At 42.4% G+C, this 27,251-nt stretch overlaps 1 protein-coding gene across 2 annotated transcripts in view; it reads left to right on the top strand.

Moving 5' to 3' along the window:
* Positions 1-27,251, top strand: part of LOC143018083 (cholinesterase-like) — a 95,041-nt gene that overhangs the window by 4,640 nt on the left and 63,150 nt on the right. For both annotated transcript variants that reach the window (XM_076173186.1, XM_076173187.1), the window contains exon 2: positions 9,287-9,498. In XM_076173186.1, coding sequence (XP_076029301.1) covers positions 9,287-9,498 — 212 coding nt within the window. The remainder of the gene's footprint in view (positions 1-9,286; positions 9,499-27,251) is intronic.

The raw sequence follows: 27,251 nt of genomic DNA, 5'->3' as shown, positions 1-27,251 counted from the left end.
TGTGTGTGTGTGATTCACCATGGTCTTGGATCACGTGTTGGATTCGCGGTCGATAGTTATTAACCTCCCGGATGAGAACTCAGAGCTCGTATGACCGATCTATGGATAATAATGTGGCCTTACACGCACACACACCCTCAACTCCCCGCCCATGGGAGTTGGAGTAACAACCCGTAGCGCAGCGATATTGAAATTATTTCAGCCCTGGGCGGGATTCGAACCCAGACCGCTGTAGTGGCAAGAACTCTAACCACCGCGCCACGAGGTTTTGTGTGTGTGTAATATCTTTGCAAGGAACATAAGTCTGACAGGGTACAAACATACGTAGTGATTATGTCAAATGCCTTCCTACCAGTGCCAATTGTTTGTGTCTGTCCTGGGGGATTCAAACTCGGGTCACTCACTCGTGAAGCAAGAACGGTGCTCCTGAGCCAGCAGGGGCACCTAATGAAGGGCTAGACTGATGATGGGATCGTGAGGCTGGAGTCTTTGAGATGCTGAGACCGATGAAGAGACCGACACATTTATCTTTATTTACTTTTTTTATTTTAATATATTTATTTTACTATTTTATTTATATATTATCATGTTCTTTAGGAACGCATCTCTAGCTGCTTTCATGTTTACTCCCGCTCTGTATATAATTACTGCGAACTTTTCCCTCTCGAGCAATATAGTTTATGACTTTTCTTGGCCTCTCTCGACCTTCGTACGGGCTCTCACACTTTAAACATCGTTAAGCCCCCAACAGGTCTTTTGACGACCTCGTTAACGACTTGCATCTCGAGGGTACCAACTATATTCTCCCCTTAGTGGCATCATGCTTTGACGTAACTCCATCAAGTACATTTCTTTCTCTTCTTAATCATCCGACTCTTCTTCAGCTCACTCTTGAACTAGATGCCTTTTCTATTTCTATTTTCCTAGTTTATGTATGTTTCTAGTCGTAGTGGTGACGTTAGGTGGTAGAGCTAATGTTCGTGATTTTAACCCAGTACCTGGAATTAATTCTTACTACTTTTGTTTGTTAACCAAACGATTTCATTCAGATGCGGAAAAAATGTGTCTTAGAAAGAAGGGTATTCGTCAGTCATGTGCTTGCAAGCACCATTTGTATCGCTTGAATGTATTTTTAAGTGTTTATATATATATATATATATATATATATATATATATATATATATATATATATATATATATATATGCGTAAATTTCCACACTAAGCACTTACATCGACATTTTCAGGGTACAGATTAAAAAGATTACAATTGCATTTCAATATACATCTGCATTGAGGACAGGGGAGCCAAAATAAGTAAATGAATAAAATAAAATTAAATAGAATAGGTTGGGGAGATGTGAGGCTAAAAGAATTTAAAGACACGCCCACTAATCTGATGAACACGTGCATGTGTGTCTGTATGTACATATGTATGTTTGTATGTATGTAAGAGTGTATGTCCATGTGTAGCTACATATAGTTTGATAGAGTAGGGGAAATGCCTTCAAATCCTCTTAGCTCGATTCAGTCCCCTTTCTCCCTTCTCCCCTCTCCTCATTGTGGACGCTTATGTAAATTATAATAATATCATTACTCTGTACCCTCAACATGGCAGTATTGGACGAAAGAGTTTGGTGTCCATCTCAATTTTTATGTTTCCAGTTCGTACTTTGCAACAACCACGGTTCAAGTTATTCTTGTTTTATGAATGCATGTACACGTGTGTGTGTGTGTGTGTGTGTGTGTATGTATGTATGTATGTATATGTATGCGCGTGTGTGTTTATTCTAGAACCACGACTCATTTGTTGCTGTACATATACATGCATGTATATCTTCTTCATTTTACAGAAAGTATACTAGGTGATAATTTGAATGTATATCGTATATCTTGTGGTAGTTCAGGGTGTATAAAATTCGTCCAAAATGGAATCTCTCCAAATAAATCTGTTGATATCAGAACGAATCTGAAGGAATTTGAACTGATTTCATGTCAAAATAAATAAAAAGTGGGGAACTTGACTTGGTATGTGGTAAGTGGCTCAGCAAGAAAAGACTTGAATCTTTAGTCGTTTCGCAAAATTCTCGTTTTCTTATTGTCACGTAAACTGCGTGGCTTTCCAAACCGCCCCTCCCCCCCCCACCCGTCCCCAGCTCCAGCAGCAGCGTTTCTCTTGCTTTTTACATGTCTCAAACGTTTTTTTTTTTTTTTTTCGTGTGGTGTTTCGCTCGCGTTATGCTCTGCCTCACTCGAATAGGTTTCTTGCCCTCCCGTCTAATGGGTAATCATCCGCAGGCATTGTTGTCTGTATGACCTCCTGAACTTTTCTCCTCTCCCTCTCTCTCTGTCTCTCTCTCCCCACCACACACACCATTATATGTGTATATATATATATATATGTGTGTGTGTGTGTGTGTGTGTGTGTGTGCGCGCGCGCGCATACATGTATTGGGGGTCGCATTTACTAGTGAATGGAGTGGAGGTTGAAGTGAATTATACAGTAAAGGAGGTAAGATAATGTCGGGGGGGGAAGTGAAAACGGTTACGCAGAATAGGTAACAACTGGGGATGATTGCAAAGGAAAGGTTGCATGGGAGTGTAATAGAGAGGCAACTGCAGATAGATATGTCAGGAAAAGCATCATGTCTTTATTGGTACATTTTTTTTTGCTTTTTCGTTGTGTAAATAAGCACAACGCCTTCGTCTTCACTTGGTGCTTTTCTTGACATGTTTGATTTAAACATGTTTTGGTATAAAACAGAGAAATTCAGGTGTGCAGAAAAATAACCCTAATGTGTTTGAGATGGATTTTTTTTTTTTCTTTAATAGGGCAGGTATTAATGAAAATGGAGAGCGAAAAATACGGAGATGAAGCGGAGGACGGAATTGTTGGATAAGGTATATCAAAGCGTACTGAAATGCTTCAGGCATAAGGAAAGAATGAGTGAAGAAAATCTAGCAAAAAAGACTAGAAAGCAGGACTGAATGGATGGAGTTTGAGGGGGAGACCAAGAACGAAGTGCATAGACGAAATATCTCCCAAGGAAGAGATAATGAAAAGAAGAGTAAATGGATCAAGAGAAGACGGGGCCGGGGAGGGGGGGGGGGGTTCTTGTCACCCATGTAAATTCGGCGCGGAGGAGGTCAACCTGCCCCGGCGGTCGGGCCTTACATTGGAGGAACTGTGCGGTGCTGTATTGCCTTCGACCTGGGCAGTGTGGCGGGATTCAGGGATGACCCTTCGTCTACGAGGTGCTGAGATGGGAAGGGCGTTGATTTTTTTTTTTTATGTGAGTGTAGGGTGGATGTGGGTTAAGTGTATGCTAGACTCAACACGCCCATTATAAGGAGAAAACTCTTAAGTATGTATATGTTTATATACACATGTATATATATATATATATACACATGTATATATATATATATATACACAGACACAGACACCATAAATCGTGTGCCGGCTTGCAGTGCAGCTATTTTTATTTATTTTTTGCGCTGGGCGGGGTTCGAACTAGGATCTGTGTGTGTGTGTATATATATATATATATATATATATATATATATATATATATATATATATATATATATATTATATATATGAGTATAAAATTACATGGATATATACATAAATATGCATTCAAATACACACACACGCGCACACACGGCTTACCGGTGCAGTGGTACCGTCCGCAATCGCTAATCCAGTGGTCTGAGTTCGATTCCCACCCAGGGTTGAAAAAAAAAATCGTCACTGCACTGCGAGCCGGCACTCCAACTTTCGTGGGTTAGGAGTTAGGTGGGTCTGTGTGTAAGATCATATATGATTTATGAGCTCTCATCCGGGAGGTTTCATGGGTTCATCACGTGATCCAAGACAATGATGAATCACATACACACACACTATATATATATATATATATATATATATATATATATATATATATTATGTGTGTGTTATTCACCATGGCCTTGGATTACGTGTTGGACTCGTGATCGACAGCTATTTCCCTCCCGGAAGAGAGTTCAGAGGATATACTGTATAATCGATCTATGGGTAATGGTGTGACCTTACACGCACATACACACACCCAACTCGCCCACGAGAGTTGGAGTAACGACTCGCAGTCGCTAATCCAGTGGTCTGAGTTCGATTCCCACCCAGGGTTGGAAAAAAAAATCGTCACTGCACTGCGAGCCGGCACTCCAACTTTCGTGGGTTAGGAGTTAGGTGTGTGTGTGTGTGTGTGTGTGTGTGTAAGATCATATATGATTTATGAGCTCTCATCCGGGAGGTTTCATGGGTTCATCACGTGATCCAAGACAATGATGAATCACATACACACTATATATATATTATATATATATATATATATATATATATATATATATATATATATTATGTGTGTGTTATTCACCATGGCCTTGGATTACGTGTTGGACTCGTGATCGACAGCTATTTCCCTCCCGGAAGAGAGTTCAGAGGATATACTGTATAATCGATCTATGGGTAATGGTGTGACCTTACACGCACATACACACACCCAACTCCACGCCCACGAGAGTTGGAGTAACGACTCGCAGCGCAGCGATACTGAAATTATTTCAGCCCTGGGCGGGAATTCGAATCCGGACCGTCGTAGTGGTGACCGCGATCGCTACCACTGCGCCGTCAAGTGTGTGTGTGTGTGTGTGTGTGTGTGTGTGTAGGTAGGTAGTAGATAGACAAATATGTAATACATGTATGTCTGCGCACGTGTGTGCGTCTATGCACACGTGTTTGTGCATGTGACCTTTTTCTTTTTTGTCGGGAATGAACCTGCCCGACTCGCCTGAGTGCGTTGTGCCCCTAACTTCCAACCTCACCCTACCTTCTTTCTCCCTCCCTCCCTCCCTTCCCCGAGTCTTTTCTCTCTTTTACAGATTCCCTTTAGGGTCTCCCACTCTGTTGTTGATATCACTGAGGCTTCTTTCACTCCACTCTGGTATTATGTGGGGTCATCAGGGCTTCGTAACCTTCCTTTGTGTACAGATGCGGCCTCCCCTCCTGGGACGCCGCCCGTCCCCTCCGTCTGCTAATGTTACCCTACTCTTCCTCCCTAGTAGGTAACCTTCCTCTTTCTAAGCAGTCTCTCTCTCTCTCTCTCTCTCTCTCTCTCTCTCTCTCTCTCTCTCTCTCTCTCTCTCTCTCTCTCTCTCTCTCTCTCTCTCTCTCTCTTTTGCACCTCACCTACAATTTTTGTCAGTCACTGCAATCACCTCTTCTTCCCTTTGTCTTCGCAATGTCTGGGCTTCTACGTACGTTGGGAAATGCATGGCTCCCAGTATGGCATCAGTGGTACTCGTTGCTATTTTTAAATTTCGGCTCAAATATAAAGCGTACTCGAATCAAGTATCTATTTATATTTATCGTTTCTAGAAGTCGAATTTTGCGAGGATTCTGCTTTAAATACGGATGAAATTAAGGACACTATGTGAACGTATAATATATTTGTTATTGGTAAACTACAGTGGACCTTTTTGGAGCACTTTTTTCGTGCGTAGTTTTGCCCTCCTAAGTGAATACGCAATATCACCGATCTGAACGTCATTGTTCTGTTCTGCAATTCCCTATGCGTAGTTGTAACCTTCCATTGCGTATATCGTAACAATACAATGTCAACCTACTTGTGGTTTTCGCGCGCTTGAGTGCACACACACGCACACATGTGCACATACAACGGTTCGACGGTGCAGTCGTACCGCTCCCGACTGCTAATTCAGCTCAACTCTGGTGGGCAAAGGGTTATGTGTGTATGTAAGGTGCATTACCCATAGGTCGGGCCATATCTGATCTCTGAGCTCTCATGTGGAAAGGTAATAGCTGCCGATCACGAGTCCAACACGTGATCTAAGACAAGACCTTGTTGGTGGTGAATTAGAGAGAGAGAGAGAGAGAGAGGCGTACATGAAGTCACTCACGTGCAGCGTCTTGCTCGATTCGCCTTGCTGAACTGGCCACGACTCGCAAGTTTGTCTCGGGTGGGAAGAAGGGGAGGATGTCCTTAGCCACAACAAGGCCTTGAAAGTTCCAAAACAAGTCTCCAGCATTCGCATTTTTTTTTTCTCTCTCTCTCTGGGTGGAACGAGTTTCGCGTAGGTTCTGTTCTAACATTTGTCGTTTTCTAGCACCTTCTGAGGGAAATATGACGTCATGTCGCTTGCTGGTGGTCAGTGCAACGAAACTCGTCGTAATCCTGTGAGGAGTTATCGACTGCTTAAGTTTTATGAAAACATTGCTATAGGAACTTCAGTGGCACCTCTACGGCTCAGAGTCTCACAACACTCTTTGACACCTGGAAGTTAATCTTCAGTCATAAGGAGATACTAATCCACGTGGTCACCGATACTTGGCTGTAGAATTTCGCCATTAATTCTAATAAGCAAATTGTGCACGTTTTTACCATTATGTAAGTTTGAGGTAAAAATATTTATGAGCCTCTTGTGTGATATGTGTTGTGGTTATGTATACGTGGTTTCAGATGTATATTAAAGCCTTCAAATGTATGCACTATATCCATTTACGATAAACCTCGTTTTGTATGTCTTTATATTTATTTTGACTAACACACACACACACACACACGAGCGCGCACGCACAAAATGCATGTGTGGGCCGTGGTGCGGTACCTCAGTCATTGTTTATTTGGAAGCTGGATTTGGTATCACACCAAATTCACCACGGAGAGCTTGATATCTTGCACAGTGTGTTTGTGCTTCTGTCGAATGTTGGTCTCCATTTGTGTGTAATGAACCCGCAAATGCGCGGACTGGACGGGAGGGGTGGGGTGCCTGTTTGTGTGTGTGTGTATGTGGGGGTTGTATCGAGGTTCTGTTTATATATTTTTTCATAACATAGTTACATCGCAGTCATTCTCAACTGAATAGAATAGTATAGTGGTAGGGAGACCCGATTGCAAATTGGAACAAAAATTGTCCTTTGATTGCAAACGTTTTAAGGATGGCCAAACTATATACCTGGCTATTAATATATATATATATATATATATATATATATATATATATATATATATATATATATATATACATATATATATATATATATATATATATATGCAATAAAAACACTAGAAACATTTTTCACAAATATTTCTTCTTTGTACTAACACTGAAGATGTAAATATAAGAAAGCTCTGCTTTGTTAGTCTATCGTTCCTTGTTTTCCTTGTGGCTACTCCTGCATATATATATATATAATATATATATATATATATATATATATATATATATATATATATATATGTGTGTGTGTGTGTGTGTATTACATATGACGATAACTATATTTTTGGAGTTTCTGTAATGATCTCTTCCATGTTTTCCGTATCACCCAAGAATTGCCCAAATGTCTTTCAAAGTTATTTGGTGTCAAATTGACACAGTCAATATTAGTGCCATTATTCCATTATTGTCAATATTCTTTATGTACGAATCCCATAATTGCCTCATACACGATATAAATCTGTCAGGAAAATATTACGTATTTAGAAAAATTGATAACCGTGCTAGGTTAGTGTTTGATATTTTAGAATAATCTTTAAGACTTCTTCAGAGTAAAGAAGTCCTGGTAAGGAAGAAACGTCAGTGAATAAAATTGCAACCGTATTCTGTGTGGACCTCACCACCCTATCTGTCACTCATGCACCAATCTATAAACCTCTGAATGATCTTGAAAACTCAGGAATAATCATAAATGTCAATGTAAAAAAGGATTGATAATATCAATATTGTTTTTTAAATAATGATACCTTTAGAACTCTTTGTGCATTTTTTTTCCTAATCCGCTTTCTTATTAATCTCTCGGACTCATGTTCTGTTACGAGTGGTTGGAAATCTATTTATTTGATTAAGCTGAACAAGGGTTAATGAACTTCAGTTTGTGTTCAGAGAACGAGTTCATGGTTGTGTGTTGTTCTCACGTATTAGTATCATTCACAATCTCAAGACTGACCAAAGATTTCCGCAGATAATATTATTTTTATATATGAAAAAATGGTGTAAAATTTGATGAACGCAGTGACGTTGGCAAATACGAAATTTTCGATAAAATGTATCGTATTTCATTCCTTTTTTTTAATATACGTACAAATAATATAGTCACATGTCTGTTCACACGAATTAAATTTTCTGAGACAATTTTATACATTAAACGCATTCACTGTAATATGTAATTCATATTTTTGTTTCGATTAGCATCAGGTCGCTTCTTATGTATGATCCAAACCCATTTGAAATCACTGAATCCATTCTTATCTCTCTCTTTGATTGGATCTATACAACCGTTTACGAATGAACGTTTGACAAGATATTTTATGGCTCAAAACACATGAATTTGATCTATTCTACCAATTCTGTCCTTTGTCTTGGCAAATCTGATCATGTAATGGCGCGTAATAATCGGAATTTAACCCTTTTGGTGGCAAATAGAACAAATGTATTAATGGTCAGTAGTTGTTGAAGGATTACTGAGGTGTCTGAGGAACGGTCATAGAAACATTTTTTTGCACAAGATTAAAATTTCGTATTACTATTATTATTATCATAATTATGATTATTATTGTTGTTTTTATCATTATTATTGTTATTATTACTAATATCATTATCATTATTATTGTTATTATTACTAATATCATTATCATTATTGTTATTATTATTACTATTATTATTATTATTATTATTATTACTAATATCATGGTATTGAAAATGACTTGTACACCGAGTAAAACCATTTTTTGCGAAGCATTGCTGTTCGTTCTCGTTAAGTAATGATGACTTCATGAAAAAAAAATTAAGTACATCCAACTTGTGCAAATTACCAAAACAATAATTATGTTCTCAAAGGTACATTTGAATGAAAATGTTGCTGTTGTTTGGCTTAAATACGAAGATTAAATTGTGGAATGGTGTAACCGAAAATGCATAAATACCATATGATATGCGCTGGCAAAAATGCATTAACTTGATATAACAAGTTTTGTGTGAAAATCGTAAACGTTTTATTCCTTCACGGGTCCCTTCACGTCGTCCGATCAACCCCCCCCCCTCCCCGTGTAATGAACCGCAGAGACAAATAAGATCACTTTTCGCAGGAATAGAACATCAAATATCATTTCCCTTGGTACCGAAGGGGTTTTCAGTCGCCTCGCGTCCCTTTCCCTTGACGAAAGTCCTGATGGTCAACAGGGCTCTTCGCATACCCGCTCACCACCTGCCTTTCTTTCTGCCCAACAGGAGAGACCCTCCCGCTGACGGAAGACCTGATGGTCAACACGGATACGGGTCAAGTGCAAGGCTTCTTCGTGTACTTGTACGATGAGCCACGGCTTCGGGAGGACATGCGACCAGTAAACCGCCCTCTCAACCTGCAGTACCACATCAGGAACGTTTCGGTGTTTCTGGGAATCCCCTACGCGAGACCACCCATCCTAGAGGGAAGGTTTAAGGTGAGTGTTTCATGTGAGTCAGAGAATCTCTCCTGCAGAAGCATTGGGTCGTTGCCACCTGCCCTCCGGAGGCGACTGGAGAATGTCTCCTTCCCCGGGGGTAGCCTACGCTTGAGTAGAGAAGATGGGTATTCAGTTACCAGAAGTGATTACCGGAAGCCAGTTCTTATGAAGGGGTGCTACTGGTGTTATTGGGGTTAATTAGGTTAACTTTGATCGGCTTATGATGTACACAATACCATAATGACACAAGTAAGTACAGTCGCCTCTACCTCCAAGTGCAACAGTGGCAGATGTCTTCGATGGATCTGTAGTCTACATATATTTAGAGATCGTAAATTCACAACGTCAATGAGTCTTTTAAGACCTCGTAGACGCATCTGTGTCGTAAATATCCAGTGTAAACAAACAGGCTTCGTACAGTTTCGCAGACGCTGAGGGAGCTGGGAGGGGGAAGTGAAGCTTTGTGCAGTTGGGGTTACTGTATTGGAGCGAGCCAGGCACGGACTGCGGCAGCGTTATTATTTATGTTTTTTTTTTTTTTTTTTTTTTTTTTTTTGGGGGGGGGGGGGGGGGGGCTGGTTGTGGTTGCCTGCTCCGACCAGGGTTGAAGAGGGAATGAAAATCCGTGGCACCCTGTTCTTGTTCCGAGGTGCCGGCCAATCGCACAGTGCCACGAGACTCACCCAATTTGCCTTCCCTCCTTAGGATGGAGAGTGCTTGGAGCTCAATGCTTTTGTTCCTCTTTTGTTTCGAATCTTTTACCCTTTTGTTGACTTTTAGCTGCATAGTTTGTTTTGTTGATGCTTTTGATGGGATTTCGTGGTTGATCATAAAGAAATCTGATGTGAATAGAATGCAGTATTTAAGAATGGGATGGGTTTATGGTTGTGTAAAAATTAAAGAAAACGCTCACACACACACACACACACACGGTACATTACGTAGCAAAAGAAAACAATGAAATTACAGGTAATAGGCAAAGCTGTTTTCGATGGATTTCGTTGGGTTTTCACATCAATAGGATCTTGGAGAAGGTAATGGTTGAGGGAGAAATAGGTCAAGCAGACGAAAAATAAACAAAAAAAGTACATAAAATGAAAAATAAAGTAAATAAATATAGGTTGCCGATGATGGATTTTATTATTTAACGTCTATTGATTTACCTATTTAAGTTCATCCTCTCCTTTTGCAAAAATTTAGTACTTTTTCGAGAACAAATCGCATATAGATTCAGCCATAGCATAGACTTAAGTTCCCAAAACCTATTTTCTATTATTGGAGAAAGAAGGAATTGAAAGACAAAATGAAATAAAATGGACAAAGGTGTAGGTAGATAATTTGAAATAGACTCTTTTTTTTTGGGGGGGGGAGGGAGGGAGGTAGCTTCCCAACCATCCTCGGTCCGGATTGGAAACATAGTGCAGCTCTTTTATCTCCACATGTCGCCCTTATCTGTGGGTTATCTTATCGCTATCGGAGATTATGGGCTTGTACACTTAGATGTCCCTGGCAATTCAGGAAACGAAGGGAATGCGGTGGTGGAGGCCGTGCCCTCTTTCTATGAATACATAAGTAAAATAATGAATAAAATGGGGTCATGTCGTACCTTGATGTATTTTTTTCTTCTTAAGGCAGAGAGGAATTAATTGTTATTACCGTTATTATTTATGATCAATATTAGGGATTACTCTTAGCACTATTATGGATTACTGTTTAGGTCAGTAGTGAGGATCAGGATACATGATCGTTACTCTTTGCACTCATGGAGACAATTGTCATCGTTAATTATAATGATAAGATAATGAATCTGATCGAAGCAGAGTATCAGGCAACTCTTCTACTAACTGTGGTGAGGGAATTTCCAATACGCACATGAACGCGCGTGCTCACCCACGGTCTCTCTCTCTCTCTCTCTCTCTCTCTCTCTCACACACACACACACACACACACACACACACACACACACACACCTGATCTAACCCAACCAAACCAAACCTAATATATCTAACGTGATCACCCATCTAACCAATGTAACCTAGCCTAGTCAAAATCACGATTTTGGTGACATGTTTCTTTGTTATTTTCCCATTCATGGTTTCGTCAGGAAGCTTTAACTCGTTCTCTTCCCTAAACTTAATAAAATGGTCTGTTTTCTGTGTACGTCACACATACACACACCACACACACACATACATACACACACACTTGACGAAACAAGTGTGTGCAAAAACAATACACGAATTTAAGGATAAATTAAACATGGCGAGATACAGAGACGGGACACCACGAACATTGCTCCCCTTCCCGTAAAATACAACTAGGTAAACTAGGTTAGTATACACACACACACACACACACACACACACACACGCACGCACGCACGCACGCACACACACACACACACATGCACGCACAAATGTGAACACCTTTTATTTTTCGTCTTGGTTCCTTTGAATTTCTTTGTCTTTTTTATTGGCATTTTTACTTCCTCTGTGTTACTGAGGGGCAAATGATCCTTTACTTGTGTCGAACGTGTTCTCCAGTGACGAGGGCCGACTTGACGTCAAGGCACCGATTATTCTGAAGTTCCCCATAAACAAAGAAGAAAGACGCAAAATGTGGCCAAATGTAACTTTATGTTAATGCACAATTGTTGATGTTCTTGATAACACACAGACACATGTGTCCCCATGCAGGCGCGAGCGCACACACACACAAACACACACACACACACACACACACACACACACACACACACACACACACACACTACGGAGGTCCGAGTTCGAATCCTGCCCAGGGCTGAAATAATTTCAGTATCGCTGCCCTGCGGGTTGTTACTCCAACTCTAGTAGGCGGGGAGTTGGTGGTGTGTGTGCGTGTAAGGTTACAGCATTACCCATAGATCGGTCATATATGAGCTCTGAGCTCTATTCCGGGAAGGAAATAGATACACACAATCGATGGCGCGGTGGTAGCGATCGCGGCCGCCACTACGGCGTTCCAGGTTAGAATCCCTTCCAGGCGCTGAAATAAATTCAGTATTGCTGCGCTGAGTCGTTACTCCAGCTCTCGTGGGCGGGGAATTGGGTCTGTGTTTGCGTGTAAGGTCACAGCATTACCCAGAGATCGGTCATATATGAGCGCTCTTCTGGGAGGGTAAAGGCTGTCGATCATGAGTTCAACACATGATCCAAGACCATGGTGAATCACACACCTTTCGTGTGTGTTCCATATTACAGTGTCTGGGTCATTTGGGTGGTGGACGAGGATGTGATCGATCGTCCCAACTGGTTGGCTCAGAATTTACCCTGTGAAGCCACAGAGTTGGTCGGGCAAACTCACCTCGGGGAATCCATCATGAAGGGCGACGGAAGGGGAAGGGGAAGGAGGAGGACGGTACCTTAGAACCAATATTTTCCTCATGACCATCGCACGCGCGCGTGTGTGTGTGTTTCAACTTTTAAGCGTTTTGTTTCCAATGAAAATATTGTGAGATATTATATCGAAGACAGTGACTGGGAAGCGTGGGTTGTGAAGAATCTTAGACATATTCTATAGTGGGCGTATGCACCGGGGAGGAGGGATTGGGGGTGGTGGAGGCCGTGCCCTCTTCTTTCTTATTATTATCCAAAATGTCCCTTTGCATGTAAAAAAAAAAATACTTTCTTTTTTTGGGGGGAGGGTTTCTCTACCCTTTTGAAAGTGAAAATATCACAGTTCTATGGATATGGGGGGGTTAGGCTTGGGGAGGGGGATATAGGATATCAAATTCCATACGTATATCCTATGAGCCTTGGAGGAGAGGGGAGGGTGTGGGCGAATTGCAGGACCTTCTGCAAAATCGACGACGACAATGGGAAGGAGTTACATTCTTCGTTTCCCTTCTGCCTCGACTTCGCCATCGTCATTTCACAAAATAGGACGATACTACAAACATGTCAACAATATAACATTAATAAATGTTTAACTATTCTTAGTCTGGCATTCAGTTTCTCCACATCTGACATAAAGGTAGTGAGGTTTGGTAGAAAAAACGAAAGATCGTGACCGAAGTCGTTTGCACTCGAACGAACTCACAGCAATTGACGAGAATCGGTTCAGTGTGCAGCAGCCTTTGCTGCAAACAAACAAACAAACAAGTTTTCGTCCTGCGATAATGTCACGTGATCATTCGAATTTCATTCGAAGGATTGTTGCTCCACTATCGACGGGGATGCCACGGACATGGACGGAATAGCCCAGCCGCCGACAAGAAGAATAAAGGTGGTGGGGGGAAATGTGCCGCTCAGCACGGAAGGGTTTTTAGAAGTTGTCCTTTGTTCGCGCAACGACAGGAATGCCGTATTGGAACAGCGACTCGATTTTATTATTATTATTGTTGTTATTTTTGCTTCAGCTCCCAGTAGTAGGCGTTACGCCTATCAATGGCGGAGTTTGTTATTGTTTATTATTATTATATCATCACATTATTATTATTATTGTTATTATTATCATTATCATTATTATTAATTATTATTATTATTGCTGTTGTTATTAGGCCTATTATTATTATCATTATTTATAAATTTTGGTGCACTTGTATAGTCTCCCTCTCCACCCTTGAGAAAGTGAGAGATTGTTGTTGTTTTGGACTGTAGTTTTTAAGTGTTTCTATCCACAAAAGAGAGAGAGAGAGAGAGAGAGAGAGAGGGGGGGGGGTCACAGACCGTGACGAAGAACCATCAAGGTGGTTGAACCTCACGTTTCGTGTTTCAGATCCACCGCGATGCATGTTTTATACGCATTTCTGGGAGGGTGGAAGGGTACCTGGTTGCACTAATGGTTAATCGTTAACACGCCTGGCTTTATTCAAGGGCAACAAAGGCACACGCGCGAAAGCTGCAATTGTATTAAGCTGGTGGACGTTTAACGACGATTTATATGAAGCACTCGTTGTAATCATGGGGATTGTTTTTTTTTTCTCTCTCATTTCCGAGCTTACTTTGTCGAGTATTAAATTTGAACATGTCAGATGTCATTGAGTTTTTTACATTTTTTCCTTTATATTTATTCATCGTCTTGGTAAAATGTTTCACCGATATTTCAAGCACAACTGTGATATTGATTTTTTCATGTAATTGTTCCCAGCTAGATGGTAATTGAAAGGGTTAAGAGTTGATCGTTTAGGCATTTCCATGTGGGTAATTTTCATAACAGGACGAGAGCAGCCAAGGGCATTCACGGCCTTAAACAACCGAGTTCCGATAAAGGCTATCATGCCTAGCTACCTCTCAGAGCGGATAACGGCTGAGAAAGTTCAATTAAGTATAATTAAGTAGAACAGGTTAATAATTTAAGATATAAAATAGATAAGTAAAGAAATAGGTAAAGAAATTGGGTTAAATAGATTGGATGATATCTCGTTGTTGGCGAAGGAGGGAAAGCTACCGACCATGTCAGCAGATGGTGCCTCTTGCATTGCACCACCTTCGCAGCTGGTGACTGGGGAAGATGGTAAGGGATAGGGGTGTGAGGGTGTGTGCACATGCTCCTCCATAATACGAGGGTGTAGAGAGGAGGGGGAGGAGGAGGAGGAAGGAGTTAGAACAGTTGTGGGAGTTTGGACTTTGGTAGTGGACAGGAAGCCAGGTGGTCGGGTGGGTGGGAGGTTAGCACGTTGGGGGGAGGGGGAGGGGGGTTGTGGTTGCTTGGGGGGTATGGAAACGTAATGGGAGGAAGGGGAGGGATAGGAGTGGGTTCAAAGGTGAGTGTGATCAGTGGTGAAGGGTGAGTGAAGGTAGGGTGGATGGGGTGTTTATCGGGAAGGGGCGCAATGGATGGGTGGGTGGTGTAGGAGTAGAGAATACATTGAGAGTCGTAGAGAAACAGGGAAATCAAAAGCGATGAAATGGGGAGGGTTGCAGAGGGGAGAACTGGGGACGGTTGGGGACCTAGACAACGGAGACATGGTACGGTGGCTACCGGGAGGGAGAGGTAAGGGGAGGGGGGGTAAGGGGTGTGTGTGTTGGTAGGTTCGATGCGGTCCGGTCCTGTCTGGTACCACCCTGAACACGGGATACGACGACGACGACGTCACTTACAACCATTTCTTTTGTCACTCAGCGCGTAATCGAAATTGTATGAATACAACAGCAGGAGCGGAAAATGTATTAGCGTAGTTGTGGTATGCTCTGGATTATGTTACAATGTCCGTAGCAGTGCAACAGTCACTGCAGTAGGAAAAGCGACAGTGAGTTGTCACGTTCATCAACCGGGACTGTGTATCATTCTTCTGTAAAATTCGATTTTATACGATATTGTTATCATTATTATCATCATTACTATTAGTATTGAAATTGACGTTGTTGATGTTGTGGTTTTATTACTCTTATTTCATTATAACCACTATATATAAATGTACACCTATCACATATTTGTGGGGGGCTTTGATAAGCCGTATCCGGGTCCTGGTTGGGGTGGGGGGTTGATAAGTGAGCATTATCATGGCTTCGGTGCAAATCCCCCATGTTGGTTTGTGACACCTTCACCATGAGCTGAATAAAAATCGCCCGGTGTCAGGCAAAAGAATTTCGTTGTTGAGAGGGAGGGAGGGGGAGAGAGAGAGAGAGAGAGAGAGAGAGAGAGAGAGAGAGAGAGAGAGAGAGAGAGAGAGAGAGAGGTGGGGGGCGGGGGACTTAACCCCCACCCCGCTCTTACAAAAACCAGCGCCCTCTCGTGAGTCTACGCTCGACCGGCAGTGCTCTTCAAGTAAGGCGCCAGTGCATGGTCAGTTGCCTCGGGGGTGGGGGTGATTTCCTTTCAGCCTGAGAAGGATCGTCCCTCCCGTTGGAGAAACAGTCGTCACGGTTACTGCTCTCTGGTCGTCCTTTAGCTTACGGGCCCAATCTTGACGGTGTTCGATGGTGGCGTCAACAGAAGCGTGCTGGTCTCATATTCATTTACTTGTGGGTTCAAATCTTTAATTCCCAGCAGTGAATGCTACCTTCCCCAGCAATCCCTAAAGGGCATAATCGGGCAAAGGTGATTGCTTCAGCCGCAGCTATTCAGCGCCTCCTGGCGTAGACTCTTCACCATTTAATACGTTGATTGAATATATTGACTATATATTCACCAAATATATTGACCCTACATTATCAATGACATTTCAAAATAATGTACCACTTTACTGCTAGTCACGGCCTCTGCATTTTTTCAGGCTGTCGCTAAGTGATTTTATTAATCTCGTGGAAACAGGAAAGCTTTGCTATCACGTCAATCTTCATCGCCCCCCCCCCCCGTGAGAATTCTATGGTCTACGCCCAATGGTCCTTTCCCGTACATCATTGGCCGGTCCTGTATCTCATGCAATCATGCACTCTTTTGTATGTTTGCATGATTGGTGCAATTCACTTAATAGGTCACTTCCCTAGTTCAGAATCACTGAACTAAGATAAACGATGCTAAGCTAAACCAAGCTAATCTAACCTAACTTCCTTTGGCGTGATGTCTACATCCATTATGACCCGTGGAATGTATGGAAGCGACCACAACATAACGTCATTCACCCGGACGTATCACCACCACGGTGGCGGACAGCCTACTTCCGTTGGCGACACCGGGCGTGGTGTCCAGTGACGGGTCGGCGTTGATAGCGTCCTTCCAACCCACCCCACGGAGCGCCACGCCCGTTTCCATTCCTTTCTCTCTCTCTCTCTCTCTATTGTACTACTTTTAACTCGCTCATTCCAGTCAGCTTTTTCCTACTAAACACACACACAGTGACCACAAGGATCACTGTTATGAGCTTCTGTATCAGCAGACATTTTTATTCAGCTGAAGGAAACCCTCACAGGGTTATCCTCTCTCTACTCTCCTCCAAACCCCTTCTGTATATGTAACATTCGTTCCTATTGTTCTTCCAAGAGCGATGCCATTTTCACTTTTTAATCAGATGTTCTCAGGGTCGTTTCCTCTCGTGATTACAGCCTTTTATTTCGCCCCCGTGCCAACAACAACAACAACAACACCCACAGTCACTCTGCCATCACTGCTTTCCAGTGTTGCCTTTTATTTATTCATCTTGTTTTATTTACTCGTACTTTCTTTTATCTTATTGTATTTTTATTTATTTATTTACTTATTTTGCTTTTTTGGGGTTGCATTCCCATCTTTTTGCAAGACAACTGTGGCGCTGCAACACACATACACACGACACGACGACGCAGTGGTAGCGTTCGCAACAGCTACTACAGCGGTCTGAGTTCGAATACCTCCCAGGGCTGAAATAATTTCAGTATCGCTGCGCTGCGAGTCGTTGCTCCAACTCTCGTTGGGGGTGCGTGTAAGGTCACAGCATTACCCATAGATCGGTCATATATGACCTCTGAGCTCTCTTCCGGGAGGGTAATAGTTGTCGATGACGAGTCCAACACGTGATCCAAGACCATGGTGAAATACACACACACACATCCCCTTCCCTAAATGGGTGCCACAGATCTGGGGGGAAATATAATGAAAAATAAGATCAAATAGAATGGCTAAGCAATAAACAGGTGAACAGGAAAGTATTCGTTGCCAATGTTGTAAGCTGCAAACAGGTTTCAAATATGTACGGCCTACACGCTATTTGCAGTGATAAAAAACGGGGTGTAGGGAGTACAGCGGACAAGCGGGAGTGACTGTGGCGTGTACCTACGTTTTGCATGTCCAATCTCTGCACTGGCATAAAAATGCATTCGGCTTACCCAAGCATAAATCCTGCATGGATTCCTGGATACAGCCGTATACTTAGGCTCCAAAATCCATGTCAAGACATGTTCAAGCTCTGTCTATCCATCTATCCGATATACGAAGTAGCCGGTCAATGCTTGTAGCCATCATCTATCCACTCCACACCCATTTGTTCCCCTTCTCATCTTAGCTCCTTGTGGATGAAGGCCCATCCCTGGCCCCCGCCCACTGCCCGGGCCAGAAGCAATGCGGCAAGACACAGCACCTGCACACCAGGGCCCGACAGCCTAAGTTGCTTTACCACCACCGCTTCATTTCCATGGCGATCCTCCCTCCTCGTCCCCTCACGCGTAAATAGAGAAGACGAGGGGAAATTCCTTTGGGCTATGTCAATGTATCATCCATTTACACTCACACCTATCTATTGCTATATCTATCTACTGTGTGTGTGTGTGTATATATATGATATATACACACACTGGCTGTTAATATGCTATATATATATATATATATATATTCATTTATTAACAATCAAAATGCACTTTAATTCTAAGCCATCAAAGGCCAGCATGCTGAAATTGAAATGTGGTACTGCTGTACCACATTTCAATTTCAGCATGCTGGCCTTTGATGGCTTAAAATTAAAGTGCACTGTGGTTGTTAAAATGTATCTCTAATCACTGGGACCCATTCAGTGTTGTTCACACACACACACACACACACACATATATATATATATATATATATATATATATATATATATATATATACACACACACACACTGAACCAGTTTAATAATGCACTGTATCATGTTTTCCCGAGCCATTTAGCCCTTCCAGTAAATCTCGCTCTTGGCCTTCGTTGATTGAAGGGCGCGTCCCTTTTGCACGCCCACTCGAGCGCGTTTTTTTTTTTTTCCCGGCGAGCTATAGGCCCCTCGCTTCCGAGGAGGTACGGGGGGGGGGGGGATGAACTAAATCGCCCGACGACAGCCAGGAATTCATCGCGATAGGTATATCATGATAACCGTGGGAGGTATATTCGTACTAAGAGAGTAACTAAGGAAGAATACAAGTCCCAGCAAGCTCTAGGTGTTTTAGGTAATTACTATGGAATGTGTAACTGCAAAAATATAATAATAATAATACATATAATAGATAAATAAAATGTATACAAGTAGATAAATAAAATACAATATAGATAAACAAATAAACAGGTGAATAGTCAAATAAACGCATAATTAATCAATCACATATCATCGATAAGAAACAGAATGATAAGGTTTATTCTAGAGGTGCGTCACGCCGAGCGACGTTTCCTAAAAGCTCGATGTCCGCGCTAATCGAGATCGCAGGGAGGGATGACGTCATTGCAGCCGTACAGTGGCGTATTGTATGGCTGGTGTGGCTCCCGCCAGACGATTGTACGAATATTGCTGGGCATAATAAAGTGCCTTTCTATATCAACACTTATTTTTGCACATTTATTAACTGATGCCTTGTATTTCCTGTTCTCCCTAAATAGTCTTTATATTTGTCATATTTTTTCTTTATTTGTTCATATTGAACAGCAGTAGTCCATTTAATTCTGAATTTCCTAATTCACACTCTTTTCTTGTAAGTCTTAAAAGCATCACATCCCAGATTGGTGTTTCAAATCTTCAATGATTGTATTACCAATTGTATTATTGTACATTAATTCTTAAACCTTCATTGAACTCCTTTAAATTAACTAAATCCAGAACCTTAACCAGAAGGACTCCGACCATCAATTGAACAGTAACCTGATGTGGCGTACGCCATAATAAAGACTAGTCTTGTGCGCGACGATGCGGGGTGTGTTGGGAACCTGAGAGGTCTGAACACCTGTGAGTTCGATAGGGTTTGTATACGTTTTCTACTTCGTGAGTGGAGACCATTTGCTCCATGCGGATGATTAAAATGCCATTGATTATTTGAACTTCCCAATCTACACAACACAATAACTCTCTACGCCAAATCCTGGGCGACAAAATACCACTACCTCTGCCATCTCTCCACAGCTTCTGAAAACTGAACTGTTAACCAAACAACAGGTACTCTTAACTAACTAAATCAACTCATGAGATATTATATAACGCACGGCAAGGGCGCAAGATTGTCCTTCAGGGAAGAAACGCTGGTCAATTACAGCTCAAAACAACCAATAACAACTAAATGAAATCGCCAACCATCCACACAGCACAACAAAATTCGTAAGACTGTAGGAGGTTCGAAATGTGTACTTGAAGATTATAACAGAATCTATTTTGTTAACGTTTTCTTCTTCTTGTCTTGAATTTTCTTTTTTATTATTTTTTCTTCTTTATCGTTCCTTTTTTTTCTTTTTCGTTTAGATCTTCCACTTATGTTTCTTTCTTTTTGTTTTTCTCTTTTTTTTTTCCTCTTTTCCTTCTTCAGAAGTACGTACAAGTCTGCCCTGCGGCGACGTGTGGCTGTGGGGGCAATTGTCCACAAAACCGCGGACGAGGAGCCCTCTCCGAAGAGGAACCGCCCCCACCCCCCAAATCCCAACCGGACTTCGTTCCAGGCACAGAGGGACCTCCCTTGACCAGACCGGCCCTTCACGGGCAGAGACCGTCATAAACGTTCTCCATGATGCGGCTCTCCGCTTAGGGTTCCTCAAGCCTGTACCTCCTCGAGTGTAGGTACAAGTCAGTCATGGTTGGTCGAACTCGAGGATAAATTTTTCGAGGGTGATGTAGGTAGTCGTCGATATGTGGGTGGTGAGGTAAACACAGAGAAATGTTGGAGATTTATTACTAACGTTTCGTCCTCATCAGACTTCTCCAGGGCACTTGCGACTTGCTAGATGAGACCACCCGCTTGCGCGGGATCGGTTTTTGTTGGAGGGGAAGAAGGTCTGTAAAAAAAAATGAAAAGATAGTAGTGTATAAAAGAGGGCTTTTGCCACCGGGCGATCCAAAGCACTTACAATCACATATATATTAACACACCATATATACCAGACGAAGATTGCCACGTTCCTCCGCGGTCTACCTCACTCCTTCCACCCCTCAGTTCAGCTTCGCGAAGCACTAAGCAGCTCACCGTTCGCGGTAATTTGATCAATCCATCTCTATGATTATTGCTCGGATGGGAAGCGATGTACGCTGCTTCTACTATTTTTCTCCTTTCTTTTGTAAGCCCTTTTTGGAGCACCTCTACTCCATCGATATGACAAGAGTGGGGACAGGAAGGAACGCGTAGCTTTGATGGAAGTAGTTACTTTAACGTCCTGCCAAATGCTCTTTCATATCAGCTGGCCTTGGATCCTCCTCCATGTTTGGCGCGGATAGTAACATACAAATTAATTTAGCAATGTAATTATTTTCCTATTATTATTATTATTATTGTATGGCAAAAGAAGGCTTCAGTGGTGTCAAAGTATTTTTTTTTTTTTTTACATGTGTATCTCTAAAATTGGGAAGTTAACATTATTCGACACGAATATTAAAAAACGCTCCTGGTCTTTTGAATTATCTATATATTTGAACTTTTTGTTCCGAATATCGGGACTTTACTCCGATTATTGAAACTTAAATTTCCCTTCATTGACTATGCAATGGTCGAAGTTGGTTCTACCAACTTACATTTTTTTTTATAGGCTTTGGCCCCTTTATACAGTAACGCACAACTTCGCACTCCAAATGTTATACCTGTCTTTGTTTACATATTTCCTGATATATCTATTTTTACTTCCTTTAATGCATTTTCTTTGGCGTATCATTATAGATTATGCTAGGGTATATTTAGCCCCGTTTAACATTGTTCCCCAGCATCCTCCCCTTGCCCTTACTGATACAAAAAGAGCCCCTCTCGCTGCCAAAGGGTCCACGAACAGCTGAATAAAGTAGCCTGGCGAAAACCAGAATAGAAATGGACTAGTGCCACTCAATACGGAAGAGGGAAACATGGAAACGAAGACATCAAATGTCTGCTTCGTCACGCTGTCGTCGGAGCGTCGCTATGTTCCCGTGGGAAGGTTCTCCTCGGAAGATACGGCCGACTGGGTGACGTAACGACGTTGATACTCAGTCGACCAAGGAAGTGATGTGTGGCTTGAAGACTGAAACCCGTACCTCACGAAGGAAAAGCATAGCTGTCTGGTTAACTGTTTATGCTTTGTGATGCACGGATGCCAGTATTTGTTATAGTAGAAAAATAAAAATGCTTTACTTTTTCCGTCACTGTGTTACGCGTACTATCATAAAAATGCTTTACTTTTTCCGTCACTGTGTTACGCGTACTATCCATCGTTCCAACGGATTTTGTTTCCAGAGATGATCTGTTCTTCCAGTGCCAAGTCATCACTTTCCTGTCGATTTTATTTCCATTCGTCAATATATTTCGAACTTTTTATCTCCGGCAAGGATCTTACCACCTCCGTCCTTCCGAAGGAGACAAAATTCTTACGAAGGCCAAGGATGCGAGTCTTTGGTCTGTTTTCCTTCCTCTCCCATACCTTCGCCTTCTCTTACTCGTCTTCGTCTCTCTCCTGAACTCCCCTAGATCTTTCCCTAACTTCTTAGTCCTCCTTTTCATTTCTCCTGTTTCCCAACCTCTTTTTCCACGTGTATGTTGGTCTTGAAATGCGACTTTTGGCAGAGCAACACTCCACGCAGGGCCAAGGCGAAGCGGGTCGCAGTTCAGACGTTGCTCGAGTGCTGTGCCATTACTGTGTCACAACATCCTGCCAGTGTCTTCATGGCGGGTTGTGTTGGCGTAACCACATCGACCGTCCTTGCACGCGTGACTTCTAACCTAAACATTCCTTCAGCTAACCTCCTCTTGTGCAAGGTCATTGTGTGTGTGTTTTTTTTTTCTCTTGTTCCGGTCTACCCTAGTCTCACCCCGCGTTGCAATGCTTCTGACCCAGGCAATGGGTGGGAGTCAGGGATGGCTTTCCATCCTCACGGAGTTAAGATGGAATGGAAAACAAATGGGTGTGGGGTGGGTACACGCTTTGGCTGGGTTACCTGCCTTATAAGGGGGAAGAAGCCTTTTGGTATGTAGACAGAAATATACTGTTTGCATCTGATGAAGTACTCTACAGGGGTAGTGTTTTAGAACTAGAAAAGTATGGATATTTAAGTTGGTCGGGTGAGAATTGTGCCAGTGATGAAGATTAGACCGAAGAGTTCTAAGAATCTATGTTTGGAGATTGGAGGTCTGTTAGAGGTGATCGTCAGTGTGGATATCTGGGATCTAGACGACTTTCATGGTTACCATACATATATTTCTCTCTATTTGGGAATATCTAAGATTGAAGAAATCTCCATTATTTGGAAGAAAAAAAGCTTTTCTGAAATACACAAGAATATTAGAAAATAATTGTTTCCTGGGGAGGGGGGGTGTCTAGGTTTCAGGACTCTTCGCTCCAAATGTTGGAAATTCCCGAATTTTAGAAATTCTCATTGAAGAAAACTACCTGCAGGAGACTAAAAAGAGCTCTGAGAGTCATGGGACCTCAGAACCATGGAGGCCTGATATGTGGTGACCCGAGAGTGAGAAGACCAGGAGCGAGGGGCGTCTATACATGCACCCCGGCACTTCTTCATGGGGAAATTTCCCCATCAGTTGTGTCTGAAGGTGTTACCATGTGGAAGGGCAGTGTCTGTAGCAGCATATCTTAACCAGGGTGTTAGCCTCCTTAAGGGTGCTGAAATCGACTTTAAAGGGTGTTAGAGAAGGCTTCTGCGTGCGTTGTGATATTCTAGGAAGGCGCTATACGTGCATTGCGTACTTCTGTGTGCATTCTTATATTCTTTAGGAAGGCGCTATACTTTGTTAACAATGCCTGCATCCTCGGTAGTTACACGAAAAAAATATTAAATGGACACTATTTAAAATACTTTACACTCTAACTTGGCATTATAATCTCAACGTTGCTTCGAACATTCTAAAGCGTTTAGGATGATGAAGTTCGATAGGATGCAAGGGGTCCTGAGGTCGACAAAGTTTAAGAAAAACTGGTCTAAATGCATGTGGGTCGCTGTCCCTCTTATATGAGGGGTAGCCGAGTCAAAGCACACATCCACACCAAAGGACCCACTTACCCATCCTTCCCAAAGGATAGTGCTGGTAAACTACTGTCTATAACAACAGCACCCTTCCCCATCTCAGCACCTTGAGAGTCAAATGTCGCCAGCCCCCCAACCCCCCTTGTGCGGGGCAAATGCGCTTTACAGGTAGTTAGACACAGCTCATCATAGTCTGACAGCCGAAGCTGGTTCACCCCACCGCTTCACCAGACACCAATCTCCTCCTTCGCATATTTTTCTTCTACGGAGCAGATGCGGGGAACATCCCTTTGGGCCTCTAGATAGTCCATAAGTAATGTGTGGCGGACATGGATAACCGAATAGTTGGACGTTTGTGTGCCGAGGATAGGGGACAAGAACGGCGGATGTTTTTGTATGGACCAGGGTCTGAATCAGAACAGGTTGCTTCACCGTGGAAGGAAAAAAGCAATGTTATGACGTCATGAAAAGGTGTGGCATTCAAGTTGGCATCTCGCGTATCTCCTCATGACGTCATGTCGTTTTCTTTCCGAAGAGAACTGGACTTTCATTGGTTAGACTTTGATACAATCTGCGGGAATGTTCAGAACAGCAGACACATGCAAAACGACATGACGTCAGGTAGAGAAACTTGTCGGCAGATGGAAGACACGGTAAAGGAGCGGATGAGGAAGGAGGGGGAGTGTAAGGTGAAGGTTTGACGCGAGTCACACTCCCACACCTTCTACCTTGGGTCTGGCGGTGTCTGGAAGACTGTAGCGAAAGCTGGTGGTTTAGAATTTCCGTTGGTTTATTTATAGGGCAAGCAAGTGGTTTGGTTGAGATGGCTGGATGGATGTCGGTGGATGTCCCAGGCACGGTTTTACGGTGGAACGTGTGATTATCACAATTTAATGTAGCGCTAAACAATTTATGGAAACTGCAGTTGTATATGAAGATGGGGAGGGAGAAAGGGAATGTTCTGCTCGGTTGGTTGTTTAACGAAGGAAACGCTAACGGGTTATCACACTGGGCTTCCACGGAATTCACCAGTGCCGACAAATGAAAGTTCGTTTGAGTGAAAACGACTTCGATTACAACATTTCATTTTTCAAATCGCCAAATATCAAATCATCTAAATGATGAACTAAGTGAAAATCTATACGAATGTTAGACATACTGTTAAAATGTTCTTGAAGAAGTCTACATTTCTGTAAGCTAAGTCATATTTTATTTATTCAAATGGAGGTTGGAGGTAGGATGTGGGAGGAAAAATATCCCATTGTGATAACCCCTTTAGCGGAGTAAGTGTTGGCCAGTACCAGGCGAGGATTTAAAGTAGGAAGCAAATACTTACATGTCCATTTATTAACATACTTGGTAGGCCTTTGTTACGGAGCAGCCCTAATGTACGAGGCTCACTCCAGGCCTGTCGGGTTCTGCCTCCGACTCCAAGGAGGTTCTCATGTGGCTACGGCGCAGTGGAGTTGAGGAGAGGTTGCTGGACCTGGTGATCCGTGGTTCCAGAGGCAGAGCGAGCTTGCGAGGGTGGACAAGTATGCACAGCTAAAAAGGGGTCTGCAGTGCAGCACTGCACTCAATGGTGCCATGCGGGCAGGTAGATCTGTATTCATTTTGTTTTGTGTGCAAATGCTTATTTGAGGGTCTCATCCTTTTGTGGGTGTGTGTGTTTGTGTCTGTGTGATTACTCGTTGTCTTGAATCATGTGCTTGACCAGTGATCGACAATTCTTACCCTCCCGGATAGACCATCCGATGGTCTCCTTGTCGCCCATCCCCAAAGCCTAGAACACCGCCTCTGCTCAAGAGGTGCAACCACAAGAGGCTGTCTTTCGGTTCCTGGAGCAAGACCAGGACCTCTTTAAACTTTTACTATTTTTTCAACTATTTTTCACAGAGGGGGAAGCTAACAACCGGCGACTGCTCCCCCCCCCACCCGGTGACATGGGAACAACCCCACATTAGTGTACCGGATAACGTCGAGGAATGCCACGTTGCAGATCCGAGTTCGTGCCCCACCTAGAGTATGAAGGTTTTGTAAAAGAGGAGGCCGTTACAGTCCCTCTCGAGCAAGGGGATAGGTGTGGGTTATGTGTAAGATCACAGCATTACCCATAGGCCGGACTACAAACGATCTCTGAGCTCTCATCCAGGAGGCAAATAGCTGCCCATCACGAGTCTACCACGTGATCCAAAGACCCGGGTGAATACCGGCTGTCGTGGGGTCGCGGTGAAAGAAAATCAAGGTAACGATTAACTAATGAAACAGGAATCAAAACAGTTCTACTTTGTTATTTTTGCACTTATTGCTGAACTACACATTTTGTTTTATCTATAAAATGTACATTTCTATTTTATAGCATCTTTCGAAACTTTAGGACAAAAAATGTCACTGTGGATGTAGATCATATTTCGTCATACTTTTCGAATCTATCCGGGGGGATAGATGGATAAAGAAGAAATAGAAGTTAAAGTGATCAGTATTCTTCTCTGAATGGAGCTTGATATCCAATTATAGAAGAATGCGGCGTGACCCTGATCCAAACGGGTGTCAGTGAAGTCCCTAAATTATCGAAAACATAATACTTCATACGAGGACTAGGTGCAGGATTTTTTTTTTTTTTTTTTTTGTAAACTTTATGGTCCAAATCCAGAATATACAGTATGTATGCAATATATATATATATATATATATATATGTATATATATATATATATATATATATATATATATATATATATATATATATATATATATATATATATATATATATATATGCATGCGCCACTGCAGTCGAAATCCTCAACATGTAAACATCTTGGCGCTGTGACGTCACGTCTTGCCCCGAGTCGGGGTCAGCCGGACGTGCCCAACCGATGAATCGTCCACCTGCACTCGCTTAGTCAGTCGCCCTTGTGTAGCTCAGGTGAATAGTATTTTCCCCCGATCGTCTATCATTTCCAAGAAAAACAGCATC

Source organism: Oratosquilla oratoria, chromosome 34, assembly GCF_046742065.1.
Source record: "Oratosquilla oratoria isolate Oo_2021 chromosome 34, ASM4674206v1, whole genome shotgun sequence".
NCBI lineage: Eukaryota > Metazoa > Arthropoda > Malacostraca > Stomatopoda > Squillidae > Oratosquilla > Oratosquilla oratoria.
This window is presented reverse-complemented; position numbering and strand designations above follow the sequence as displayed.